At 42.0% G+C, this 14,467-nt stretch overlaps 1 protein-coding gene across 1 annotated transcript in view; it reads right to left on the minus strand.

Annotated features, from left to right (window-relative positions):
* Positions 1 to 495: 495 nt before the first annotated feature.
* Positions 496 to 14,467, minus strand: part of LOC125484408 (interferon-induced GTP-binding protein Mx1-like) — a 15,014-nt gene continuing 1,042 nt past the window's right edge. Inside the window, exons 3-7 of the mRNA XM_048603032.1 lie at positions 13,933 to 14,084; positions 11,771 to 11,909; positions 7,864 to 8,062; positions 5,179 to 5,257; positions 496 to 886 (exon numbers count right to left, since the gene is read on the minus strand). Coding sequence (XP_048458989.1) covers positions 713 to 886; positions 5,179 to 5,257; positions 7,864 to 8,062; positions 11,771 to 11,909; positions 13,933 to 14,084 — 743 coding nt within the window. The 3' untranslated portion in view covers positions 496 to 712. The remainder of the gene's footprint in view (positions 887 to 5,178; positions 5,258 to 7,863; positions 8,063 to 11,770; positions 11,910 to 13,932; positions 14,085 to 14,467) is intronic.

Raw genomic sequence — 14,467 nt, forward strand, 5'->3', positions numbered from 1 at the left:
TTACAATGGATGGGGCATACCTGAGACTTTCCACCTTCCTGCTTCCACCAGAATTACGTTCTGTGTGCAAAGGCCCTGTCTTCTTATTCATTCACAGGATGTCGGTATTGCTGGCTCGACCAGCATTTATTGACCACTCCTAATTGCCTAGAGGACTGTTTACAGTCCACCACATTGCTGTGGGTCTGGAGTCACGTGCAGTCCAGACCAGGTAAGGATGGCAGTTTCTTTCCCCATTAGTGAACCAGATGGGGTTTTTCCCGACAATCAACAATGGTTTCATTGTCATCCTTAAACTCTTAATTCCAGATTTTTATTGAATTCAAACTTTGCCATCTACCATGATGGGATTTGAACCCAGGTCCTTAGAACATTACTACAGTCTCTGGATTAATCGTTTATCGATAATACCACTCAGCCTTCGCCTCCCTGACTTTTTTGCCCTGCCATTGATTAAGTGGCCAATTAATGGCAATTTAATGGTTGCATTCCCTGCTGGTGACGTCAATGTAACTATACCATGTGCCAGATGTGGTAGCCAAGACTAGGCAGCCATTTTGTCACCTTAGTAAGGGTGCTGAATGGCTTTGTTCTGCACCATAAAATTCTGTAGAGTTGGCACCATTATGTTATTCATGCTGATAAGTTTTTATTTTTCCTGTTTTGTAATCTTTTGGATGCACTATTTTTGCATAATATTTTTGCACAAAGATCACGTTGCTTGTTTAGATAAACTTCCAATGAAATAGTTTCCAGAGCTTACACTAGTCAGGTTGTGCACTTTTGTTTCAGTATCCTCTGGGATTGCCCCTCCCAATTTATTTAACTGCTTCATGACCTCGTTCATTTTGCTTCCAATTTTCTCTTGGATACCAGGTAGACATTTCTGTATGGAAAGAAAAAGAATTCCAAATGTCTATTAAATAATGCTTGGATAACATTTTAAACCATCTGACAAAATGAGTGAGATTACCAAGGTTTTGATTCAATTGCTAAAATTCACATTGGAAGCCCCTTTGGATTGTTCATATTTTTATGACAATCAATCGATTTCAACATAGAAAATGTGTCCCTATCCATTTTGCTAGTTTGTCAATTTAAAGAAAAGAATAGAATGTGGCACTTGTGAATTTGTTAGATACTATAAATTGTTTATCCTAATGATTACTGAAGTAAGGAAGGAGAATCATAGAAAAGTCCAACACTTTGTACAAACCTCTCTGGGACCCTCAGCATATCCCATTTAAAACAGACATGAGGAAATATTTTTTTCTCTCAGAGGGTTGTGAGTCAAGCTGCAATGGACGCAAAATCTTTAAGTATTTTTAAGGCAGAGGTAGATAGATTATTGATTACCAAGGAGACAGAACATTGTTGGAGCTATGCAGGAATGTAGAGTTGAGGTTAAAATCAGTTCGAGGTTAAAATCAGATCAACCATGATCTTATTGAATGAGGGAGCAGGCTTGAAGGGCCAAGTGGCCTATACTTGTTTTTTCATCCACATGTTCATATCCAAAATCATGTGGTGCAATTTGTAAGCTGAGCTTGAGGATGAACGAGTCAGGATTCAGTAAAGTTTGGTTCATTTCAGCTTCAAACAAATAAGATGTTGGGTTTGTATGGAACATGCATTGGTTAACAGTAAATAAACCAGGGAGAAGGGGAAAGTGCTGGTGGTGGGTGTATAGAAAGGAGAGTTGACTGATATCATTCTTTCAACTCAACAATCAGAATAATCAGCTGGTACATTTAGTTGGAATCTTCTTCCACCCTTCTGGTCAGAAAGGCATTGAGAATTGGTGGAAAGTTGCTTGACCTCTGGGCCACCAGTAAAGACTGGGATGTGCTTGCCAGGTTGTCCCTGATGGACTTCAGTTAATTAGGTAGGTGTTGGGGGAGGTATAGGCTGGTGCAAAGACGTATCAAACAGCATAAGGGTTCTATAGGAGCCCTGAAGAGGCACTCTCTCTCAAGCCACTTAATTGTAATTGGATCCCAATGCTGGTAGCTGAACCCAAAATGTACTTGTTAGGATTTTAGAATCATACAGTACAAACTGAGAATGGCCCCCCGGGAATCACTGATAAAACTACTCTAAGTATACACTCCAGCACTTGGCCTATAGCCTTGAATGTTATGACACTTCAAATGCTTATCCAGTTACTTTACAAAGGTTATGAAGTTCGCCACCTCAACTATGCTCCCAAGAAGTGCATTCCACATCCCCTCTGAATGAAAAGATATTTTGTCAAATCCCTCTAATCCTCGTGCCTTTCACATTAAAATTGTATGCCACCTTGATCTTGACTGTTGTTAGGGGAAAACTGCTTTCCATCCATCCTGTCTAGGGCCTTCATAATCTTAAACACGTCTATCCAGACCCGCTCAACCTTCTTTGCTCAATCCGACCTTCTCCAGCCTCTCTCCATCGCTTAACTGCTCCATCCACGGCAACGTCCTGGTGAATGTCCTTTGCACCCCCTCCAGTGCAACCACATCCTTCCTATGGTGTGGTGACCAGAACTGCATGCAGTATTCCAGCTGCAACCTAACCAAGGTTCTCTACAGCACAAACATGGCCTCCCTTGTCTTATAATCTATAACATGACTGATAAAGGCAAGTCTCCCTAAACCTTCTTAACTACCTTATTAACCTGTCCTGCCACCTTCAGGGATCTGTGATCAAATACCCCAAGATCCCTGTTTCTCTAAGAGTCCTATTGTCCTGCTATTTATTATGTGCTCCCTTGCTATTCCTTCCAAAATACATCACCTCACACTTCTGTTGTAAATCCACTGTTCAGGGTGTTGACAGTTAGCCTCGCACTCTAGTACTGATTCTACCTGACTTCCACAATCAAACAAGCATGGGCATCTTCAATAAATAAAACAAAGTACTATGGATGCTGTAAATCTGAAACAACAACAGAAATTGCTGGATGGTGTTCTGAAGAAGGGTCACCAGACTCAAAACATTGACTTTGCCTTCTTCCCACAGATGCTGCCAGACCTGCTGAGTTTCTCCAGCAATTTCTGTGTCTTAAACCAAAGTATTTGGAAGTTCTTAACATTTGCTGGAGAGAGCAGCAAAAATCACAGTTGAATAGATCCCCCAAACCCAACTCCACGAACCTACTTCCATGGCCTTGCATTGGGTGATGGTTCTGAAGGTGTTAATATTTATTACATTCGTTCATCCACTGATATTACACACAATCTGTGGGTGGAGATGAGGAATTCTATTCTAGATTTCTGCCGTATCTGTATCAACTCCCTAAGATCCTAGCAATTCTGCCTGACCAAATATAGTTCTACTTATTGTTATCAGCCAACTATCCCCCATCTTATGAGAAAATGACCCCAATCATTTCACGTACCCAGCAGACCTGTCAGGTAGTGTTAAAACCACTGCCATAATTAAGGGCCATCATGTTATTGTCTTAATTGTGTTAATTAACCTCAAAGAATTTCTATTGACTTGGTTAAATACTAAGATTGATTTGCCTTGTCTACTCCCAACAGTAAATGCTGAATTAGTCATTGTGCAAATTTGGAGTCACAGTAGGTCATTTGGCTCCTCGAGCCTGCTCTGCCACTCAGTAAGATCATGGCTGACCTGCTTGAGTTTTGAGTTCTACATTCCCATCAACCATGGATAATCTTTGATGCCCCTGCCTAATAAGAATCTAACTAGCTCAGCATTAAAAATATTTAATAACCTCATCTCCATTGCCTCTTGAGACAGAGAGTTTCAAAGCCAGAAAAGAAATCTTCTTCTCATCTCTGGCCTACAAGGATGACTCCTAATTATTAAATAGCATTCCCCAGTTCTGGACGCCTTCACAATGAAATACATCTTTTCCACATCTACCTTGTCAGCTGCGTTCAGGATCTTATAACTTTCAAGTTCAGAGAAAACACCCCTGTCTGTCCAGTCTCTCCTGATAAAGCAACCTGCTCATTCTAGGTATCAATCCAGTAAATCTCTCTAAATCAAGACCATTACATTTACATCCTTCCTTAATTAAGGAGACCAAACCTGCATATAGTATTTCAGATGTGGTTTTACCAAAGCCCTACATCACTGAAACATAATACCCTTACTTTTATGTTAAATTCCTCTTGTAATAAAGAAGAGCGTCCCATTAGCCTGGTTAATTAATTGTTGTACTTGCATGTTAATTGCATTTTGGGATTCTGTAGTCATCGTCCGTTTCATTATTCCAGCCAAAATGAATAACTTCACTTTTTTCCCCACACTATTATCCATCTGCCAGATTTTTGCCCATTCACTCAACCTATCCACATCCATCTGCCAGCTCCTTATTTCTGAAGAAGGGTCTAGGCCTGAAACGTCAACTTTCCTGCTCCTCTGATACTGCTTGGCCTGCTGTGTTCATCCAGCCCTGCACCTTGTTGTCTCGGATTCTCCAGCATCTGCAGTTCCTACTATCTCTGCCAGCTCCTTATGTCTTCTTCACAACATACTTTTCCATTTACTTTTGTGTCATTTACAAATAAAGATACCATGCCTTTGATCCTTTTTTAAATGCCTTTTAAATGTTGCTATTGTACCTGCCTCAACCATTTTCTCTGGCAGCCTATTCCAAAAATGCACCACTCTCTGCGTGAAGAAGTTGCTCCTCATGTCCTTCTTAAATCTTTCCCCTCTCACCTTAAATATATGCCCTTTAAGGTTTTCAATTCCCCATTCCTGGGAAAAAGATTATATTTATCCTATCTGTGCCCCTCATGATTTTCTACACCTCAATAAAGCCACCCTTCAATCTCCTACGTTCCAAGGAATAAAGTCCCATCCTGGCCACCCTCCCATGCCAAAATCCATTCTGGTTGGACAGGACCACAGCCAGCTGCTCCTTACCCACCACTTACATAAACACTGGCAAAGGTTGGCACAGGTGGATGGCTAGTTGCGTTCCTATAGTTAGGGCAATTCCTGTTGGGAAGTAGAGATACTGGCTGAGCTAAGGAAGCCTGATGGTTTATTCATATTGGTGGATATTCCACCCCCCCACAGCCTCTCTGAAGTCCTGCACTGATGAACCTGACAAAAGCCTGGTGGAACCTCCTAGACCAGCGAAATGCCATGCATATCTCTTCATATGTTGCATTCAATCCCATAAACCAGCCAATGATCAAAGTTAGTATAACCAACCCTGATTTGTACAACAAGTTCATTGGTGAGTCTACTGGATAAATGTTGGAAAGATGCCAGTTTCTTCTCCAGCAGTGGCCTGTGGAGAGGAAAAGGGAGAGAGAGAGATTTAAAATACATCAAAGAAGTTAGCACACATAACAGAGTACAGCACAGCACAGGAACAAGTCCTTCACCCCAGCAAGACTGCACCGACACATGACACCTTTCTAAACTAAAAGATCATTTGCCTCTATTCGGTCTGTATCCCTCTGTTCCTTGCTTGTTCATGTATCTATCAAGATGTCTCTTAAACGTTGCTATTGTATCCGCTTCCACAACCTCCTCTGGCAGTGCATTCATACAGTCATAATCACAGGGATCTACAGCATGGAAACAGGCCCTTCGGCCAAACCTTTTTCTCCTATGCCGCCCAATGCACATAATGGAACAAAATGGAACAGCACTAACATTCTCCACTTTATCATAAGACAAAACTCACGGGGAAATCCAAAATGTGGGGTAAGAATGAAGTTCTTGTTTTGCTACACCTGCCTGAAACTGGACAGAAGTTGCCCATCTCATTCACAAGGAAACTTGAACATAGAATTTCTATCCATTCGGATCTGAATCAGGTAACAAACGTGAAAGTTCACTGTCTAAACCACAGCACCACCCATCCAACAATGTGAGAGGCTTTTCCAGGCACTTACCATCCTCTGTGTAAAAAACCTGCCTCTCACATCCCCTTTAAATTTAACCCCTTTTACCTTAGCCATATGCCCCATAGTAATTGACATTTCTATGCTGGGGGAAAAAAAACACCAACTACCCATTATAGCTGTACCTCTTGTAATTTTGTAAACTTTACAGGTCACCCTTCATCCTCTGACATTCAAGTTGTTCAATGTCAGTGGCATTTCTTATGTTTCTCCCAATGAATTAATTCCAAATCTTTTTTAACAACTCAATTAGGAGGTTAAACAGTGGCACAGCATCTCTCAAACAGTGGGATGGAGTCCCTGGCATTATTCAAAGCTGAACAGGAAGTATTCCATTATCTGCCCAAATGTATCTATCAACTTACCTCTAAAACAGATGCTATGGTCACTTATTTCACCTCTATCTCTGGGAACATCCTTTGTGAAGACTGACCACCACATTTTTCAATATTACAACAGTAACATTTCAAAATTATTACTTTTTTGACTGTACAGTGCTTCAGAAAATTCTGAAGTTGTAAAAGGGTCGAGATAATTGCAAATTCCTTATGAAGCTTCAAACTAAACCACTGTGAAATGCACATGGGTGGAACTTGTTCACCCGTTTCAGAACCTGTACTTTTCCCTGTAGGGAGACATCATCCACATTTAAAGCCAAAAAACTCAGGCTCTGGCTGGTATGACTTAAGGTTTAAGAAGCCCGAAGCATGTGTAAAGTCCCACTCAGAGCACTACCTGCAACTTATGCTGTCATTCACACCTTTGAAATTAGCTGGAGTTAACTGGGATGAAGCTAAGTGACATTTGGGAGACTGGGGTGCAGCGGTAATATTGCTCGGCCATTAATGACCCAACAGCCTTGGATTCAGAATTCTGCCATGGCAGCTGCTGGAATTTAAATTAATTTAATAATTCTGCAAGATAAAATGTTTCTCCATAACAGTGACTGTGAAATGACTTCAGAGGACGCGATGGCCTAGTGGTATTATCGCTGGAGTATTCGTCTGGAAAGCCAGGTAATGCTCTGGGGACGCAGGATTGAATCCTGTGTACGGCAGATGGTGGAATTTGAATTTCATAAAAATCTGGAATTAAGACTCTAATGACAACCTTGATGTTGATAGTTGAGGAAAAGCCCATTTGGTTTACTCACGTCCTTTAGGGAAGGAAACTGCCATCTTTTCCTGACTCCAGACCCACAGCAACGTGGTTGACCCTTCACTGCCTTCTGGGCAATTGGCAATTTGCAATGAGTAATAAATGGTGGCCTAACCAGTAGCACCCACATCCTGTGAATTAATAAAAAAAGTCTACCTTGGGAGCAGCACGGTGACACAGCGGTTAGCAATGCTGCCTCACAGCGCCAGGGACCCAGGCTGAATTCCAGCCTTGGATGACAGTCTGCGTGGAGCTTGCACATTCTCCCCGTGTCTGCACGGGTTTCTGCTGGGTGCTCCGGTTTCCACTCACAGTCCAAAGATGTGCAGGTTAGGTGGATTGGTCATGCTAATTCGCCCATAGTGTCTAGGGTGGGAAATTCATGGATAGGATAGGGGGTGGGTCTGGGTGGGATGCTCTTTGGAGGGTCAGTGTGGACTCGATGGGCCAAATGGCCTGCTTCCGCACTGTAAGGATCCTGTGGGTACCCTCTGAAATGCAAGACATTTAGTCTAAAGCCAGTTATGTTGGGCAATAATTTCTGGCCTTGCCTGTGATGCCCAAATCCCATGAAAGAATAAAACAAAGGGTCTTCACTGATGACCTAAGTGCTCAATCATCAAACATTCTAACAAGAACAGGAGACCCAGCAGCATGGGGTCTTGGCCTCAATCTTTCTGACAGACTCTAATAAACAAGCCAACATCCTACTGATCACCCACTGAGAAGGATGGTTATTAGTTTTTCAATTTTAAGCTAACTGTTCAAATGATGAAACAGAGATTGTGTTTCAACTGCTTTGTTTGGAAGAACAGAATGGGTTTACCTAAAATGAACATTCTCATTGAAAAATGCAGTTTCCTTCTCCAACGCATTAGCCAGGGGTGTATTTGCGATTAAATCATGCTGTCCACGGCACTTGATGAGCATGTAGCCTTTCCGAAGAGGAACCATCTGATTGTTGATGATTTTAAGAATGTCTTTCTCTGTGTCACGATCAATCAAGTCCGGTTTCGTAAGAACCCCTGAGGAGAATAATATGGTATTCAGTCATTGACTATTCATTACTGCTATTCTATTTGCCAGCCACATCTGATGCTATGTTAACACGATAGCAGGTAGCACGACACAATTCTGAAGCATATTAACAAACCATCTTTTGAGCAGAATCTTCTTGGAGATAAAACGCCGACATTAGATTTTTGTTGCAATCCAACCGTCCTAGTGGGATAAAAGTCCCTGTATGTGGTGAGTGTGCAGGTGCTAAATGAAAAGACTGGTGTTTCTCAATGGAGTTTGCTGTAGTAAATCCAACATTTCTTTCATCACATTCTTAGGCCAGGTGATCCTTCTCCCTCTCTTGCATCTTTCCATGGCATCTTCCCCTTCTTCTAATGTGTTATAAGTATTTACATGCCATCTGCTTTCATTAGTAATTAAGTATTTCATTGTTTTCAGATGGTAATGAATTGGGGATTCATTTGCGACCTTATATCTGGGAAGACTGAAACTGTTAGTTGGGTTCGAAGGTGCATATTTGCCTTTATACATTTGAGCTTACAAATATATAAAAGTCTAGGCTCCAGGTTCATTCCTTCAGTGTCTGGTTCTGGGAATTGTAGCAATGTTAATCCGCCATTTGTTTATTTACTTGACCCATAGCCATTGTCTTCCCTAAATCTCAGATCTTCTGCTTGGTCCTTTCCTCCTCCTTCTCCATTCAATCCCCACTCCCACTCGCTGCCACTCTGGCCATTTCCCTGTCTCTGCACTTTGGAAACAGAATTGAATCGTTATCCAAATTAGTGAAAAGATTTTCCTAGGAAAAAGGCTGGGAAAAGACAGGGGGATGGTATTCAGTGAGGTGTCTTGCAGGGAGCCAGTAAAAGCATGATGGCTTGAGTGGTCTCAGTCTAGCTGCAACCATCCTAAGATTCTAAACTCTGCCACTATTCAGTTTTCATTTCTCTTTGCTGATTCTGATCTTAACCTTGTTTCATTTTTGGATGCCACTGTTCATTATTCTACACTCACACGCAGATAGAACTTCTTTATTGATCTTTTTACTACCTCCTTTTTGCTTCACACTGTGAAATCTACCTTACCCTTTTCACAATCATTCCAATTTGGTCATTTTGCACTTTGCTACTTGCTTGTAATGCGCATGTGTTTTTCCACTGTTTTTTCGTTTCATCTCAATACATATGCAAGGGGCTCAGTGATTCTTGACAATTCATTGAAAGCGTCCAGTAAAGAGAAACCGTTACATCAGCCATCAAATGTTCCCTCAGGGAAAATGTAAAAGCTTATCCAAATATCAAAGGAAAATTCATATATTCAAAACGTATCAGCAGTAAGGATTGCACCATGAGAATGCGCTAAAATACATAAGCCTAATCAATCCATTGTTAGAAAGGACCAGAATTCTCACAGGTAGAAGTGGGGCAGCAATGCTAACCACTGCTGCCTCTGAGCACCAGGGACCCAGGTTCAATTCCAACCTCGGATGACTGTCTGTGTGGAGTTTGCATGTTCTCCCTGTGTCTGCATGGGTTTTATCCAGGTGCTCCGGTTTCCTCCCACAGTCCAAAGATGTGCAGGTTACGTGGATTGGCCATGGGAGATGCAGGGTTACAGGGATGGGAGTGGGTCTGGGTGGGATGCTCTTCAGAGGGTCTTTGTAGATTCGATTTGCTGAATGGCCTTCTTCCACGCTGTAGGGATTCTATGATTCTAAGTGTGTGTATAGGCCTTTGGACTATGTCAACTATATCAGGATGGCTTGGAGTAGGGAATCATGGAAACACAGTCTTTGGTCCAAATTTGGCCTATACCCTTCTAAACCTCTCCTATTCAAATACCTGTCCAAATGTTTTTTAAACATTGTAACCGTACATGCATCTATCACTTCCTCTGGCAGTCCAATCCACATATGAACCACCCTCTGTATGAAGAAGTTTGCCCCTCAAGACCCTTTTAAATCAGTCTCCTCTTACGTTAAATGCCCCATAGTTTTGAACTCCCCCACCCTAGGAAAAAGACCTTTGTTATTCATCTTATCTATACCCTCATGATTTTATAAACCTCTATAAGGTCACTCCTCAACCTCCTTTGCTCCAGGGAAATATGTCCCAATCTATCTAGCCTCTTCTTATAACACAACCCTTTCCAGTCCTGGCAACATCTTTGCAAATCTTTTCTGAACCCTTTCAAATTTAATAATGTGCTTCCTATAGTAGGGCAACCAGAACTGTACACACTACTCCAGAAGTGGCCTCCAGACAAAGATATTGGAAAATTTAAAGTAAAAATGGATCACTGTCTATTAATTGAGAGTTCAATTGTAGGCAAGTGGTGGGTATCAAATGGGGATTCACTTGTGCTCCTATGAATAGATACATCCTGTACTGGGAGACTCCCTATCCAGAAAACCATCTGTTGGGGAATTTGGTGTGGAGGTTGATGCATGAGATCATCTTGTGCAATCGGTTAACAGGCCCCTTCACAGACTCCTGAGGCTATCTCCAATTCTTATAGCCCAGAGGAGACAGAATTTCACATTCTCTGGTAGGTTACAGCCCCTTTTCCAATATCTGACACGGTTACTCCTCATTATCTAGTAGCACCTCAGCCTTATGCTCCAGATCTGGAGCCAACCAAGGCTAAGGTGGAAGGATAAGGGTGGGCCTGCAGAGAATGGTCATGGTGGGAAGGGTTCATAGACCATTGACCATCCTTGTTAGGATGCTCATGGGCCTGCTCAAAATCCCAGCAGTGGGCAGTCAAGGGAGCTGTTTAATCTGACTTGCTCCATCTCTTCCATGTTTATGACCATGCCTGGATGTCCCTGGAGATGGGGCATGTGCTGTCCTGTGGCCTCCCACAACTAGTGAGGATACATTGAATTAGCACCCAATCCGAACGATATCATTTTAGTTTAACACCACCACATTTTGAAGACATTAGCCATCGTTCAGCACACTGTGCTCACTCAAGCTGCATTTTAATTGAAGTTATTAAGTTTCAGCTGGTCTTTGTGGTTTTTTTTAATGTATTTTTAATCAACCTGATGGATTCAGAGGTAAATTCAGATGTGCTATGCCACATCTCTGAAGCAGTTGGGACTTCTGGCCCAGAGGTTGGGACACTACCACTGCATCACAAAAGCCACTAAAAGCTATCTTTTGTTTGCTTACTTTATTACAATCAGTCAGATTGCCCTTTTCAAATGGGACACTTAATTGGTATTGGGTTTGCCAAAGAGCTATAAACAGGAGCAGACTGAAGCTCTGGTGCTTGGGGTTAGGGGTGAAGTGAATGCAGACTCTCTCAAAAAAATTGATTTAATGTGTAAAAGTTAAGCTCAATCCTTCATCATCTGGTTACCTGGAATAGAACAAAAATATTACCGTTCTACGTCTAGAATATGTTGAAGTATTGAAATATCCATCCAATTCCAACAGCACATTGCTCATCATTAGTGACAACTGAATTAACGTCTCTCGAGCATTCTATTAATGACTAGTTTGGGAAATGGTGTGCGAAATGCCTTTCTCCAGCTGTTGGTACTGTGTACTGTTGGGAAACAGCAGGATGAATTTGTGTCTGGTGCCAACACCAGTGGGAGAAAAAGTGGTAAAGAGTTTCCAAGCGATGGCCTGGCTGAAAACTGAGCACACAACATCATCCAAAAAGAACTACATCTATTTAAGCAGTGTCTGATTTCAATTTACCGAGTGTCCTGTCTCCTTTCGGGTCCACTTCTTGTGCCATTTTCAAAGCCTCTGTGGTCGCAATGTCCACATTACAGGAGATGACGACCAAGATGATTGTTTCTTCTTTTCCAATGTAGGATTGGATCAGATTTTTGATCTAGAAAATAAATGAAATGTAACCATTCATTTCTGACACTCGACATGGGTGTGATGATATGTTTCTGGGAAGTAGTGGCAGATTTATTTTTCTAATTACATTGCAGTGATTTATTGTCCAGCCCATCGTTGCTCGAAGCAGGTGGTGAAATTTCTTCTTGAAATGATTATATTTGTGGTTGACTTCGTTGCACAGATAAGGACAGGACTTTTTCTTTGATAAGATATTGTATGTCTTTGGAACTCTCTTCCTCAAAAGGCAGAGTCTTTGAACATTTTTGGGGCAGTGTAGATAGATTCTTGATAAGCAAGGAGGTGAAAGGTTATTGGGGTTTAAGTGAGTTGTGGATCACCCATAATCGTACTGAATAGTCAAGCAAGCTTTGGGGGCTGAATGGCCTACGTCTGTTCTTTGATTGTATGCTTGGGTTATTTGTGCTGTTGTAACTGTGTATTTTCAGAGAGTATTAGGAGTCCATCAATATGTTTAAAATCCTTTGAGACAGTAATGGGGGTAAGTGCTCTGCCAGTTAAAAATAAAATCTAACAGTGTGGGAGCAGGTCACTGTGCCCAGTGAGTCCACTCCCACCCTCTGAAGAACATCCCACACAGACCCACACCCCATTCCTGCAACACTGCACCTCCTACAGCCAATCCACCTAGCCTGCACATCTTCAGATGCTATGGGCAGTTTAGCATGGCCAATCCACCTAACCTGCACATCTTTGGACTGTGAGACAAAGCCAGGGCACATGGCAGAAACCCACACAGATGCAGGAAGAAGGTGCAAACTCCACACAATCACCTGAAACTGGAATCAAACCCAGGTCCCTGGTGCTGTGAGGCAGCAGTGCTAAGCACTGTGCCACCCTGTTCAACAGGCCAAAAGTAAGAGTGTCAGGATAAGCCATTTAGGACAGACAGAATGAGAAATTTCCTCAACCAGAGCATATTATGAAGCTTTGGCATTCTCTACCTGCAGTCCTTGAATAGTTTCAGTGCAGAACTTGATAGATTTATGAATACTGAGGGAATGACGAAATATAGGGGTGGAATTAGAAAATAAAACTAAGGTCCAGGATCAGCCACAATCATATTGAATGGTGGAGTAGGCTGAAGAGACATAACCTACTCCTGTTTTTTCGGTTCTCATGGTGAGCAACTAGGTGGGATTGATAGGCTCTCTTCCTTGATGGATGTTAGTGCATTGATTTGTTTTTCTACAAAAATTCTGATAGCTTTCATGCTTACTTGTAGCACTACTAGCCCACAGGTTACCAGAGTAATTGAATGTCACATATTGCAATGGAGATATGAGCATAGTTACAATAACCACCACTATGCTATAATCAATGCATCCACAGTACTTTTGCCTTGTTCGAGTACCCCATCTCTGGATCAAACCTGTACCATTGCAGGTCAAGAATGGCTCATTCCAACACTGGAGGGCTGAAAAATAGCTTGATGATTGTGCGTATGAACCAAAGAAAGATGAATATGAAAAATCTATGAGAATCAAGACTTTAAGAGGAAAATGAGATCAAGTTGCCAATCTGAAGACAATTCCAATTTCTGAAAAAAAAGAAGTGAGCAAACTTTGGTATTGATGTGGCAGGGAAAGGGGAAGGGAAGCAGGGGACACATATTTGGAGACAGCGTTAAGAAACTGGGTTTGCCAAAGACAACTGTTTTACCATGACAGGCTAGAGAAAGGGAGAGTTGGAAGGTCAGGAGCAATTCCAGCATCAATTGGATGGGCAACTGCAAACTTCTTGAAGTGGCTGAATTGTCCACCGAAGTCAGTCCAAGCATTCTATTCTTGATATTGGAAAGCAAATGTGTAGGGTGTACAATTGCACTCAGGCTCCATGTTCAGAAACAGTGTCTGAAGGAGCTTCAGAAATCAAATACCTAACTGGAATTAAGATGATGGTGAGATTGTAGAGCAATAACGTAAAGCACAATTGTGAAGAATTTATCCTCTTCACATGTTATAGCACATGTTATCCACAAGCAAGGTTACCATGTTTCCAATGTCCTGAGGCTGGTTGCCAATGGGGACCCTGATGATTCCAGGTAGGTCTATTAAGGTCAGGTCTGGAGCACAAGGTGATTCCACTTGGAGGCTGATTAGTTCTGAACTTATTCCAGTTTTTCCAGCTAAGTGTTTTTGGGCTGTATTAAGAGAAAGATGTGTATTTAGGACAGAAGTGCAATATGAGATGGTATCATCTCCATGTAGTGTATGCATATGAGACTATATGGCATCCTGGACTTACGGCCAGTACTGATTGAAGGTAAAATGGCCATTAGACGTTGGATTTCTGTGCTGCGCTGATGGGCCAAAGGACCTTTTTTCTGTGTTGTAGACGTCTATGTCTCTATTGCACTGTTCACCCAATAGGCCTGCTCTCACCAAAGTATGAGCACGTGTTTGGGCAACATCACAGTTTTAAAGTTGTGACTGAGGTGATCAAATCCCTCCATGCCCTCACCCCTGTCTATTTCTGTTACTTCGTTCAGCTTTACATAGAACATTAAGGCAAAATAGAGAATGC

Source organism: Rhincodon typus, chromosome 11 (genome assembly GCF_021869965.1).
Source record: "Rhincodon typus isolate 14 chromosome 11, sRhiTyp1.1, whole genome shotgun sequence".
Classification (NCBI taxonomy): domain Eukaryota; kingdom Metazoa; phylum Chordata; class Chondrichthyes; order Orectolobiformes; family Rhincodontidae; genus Rhincodon; species Rhincodon typus.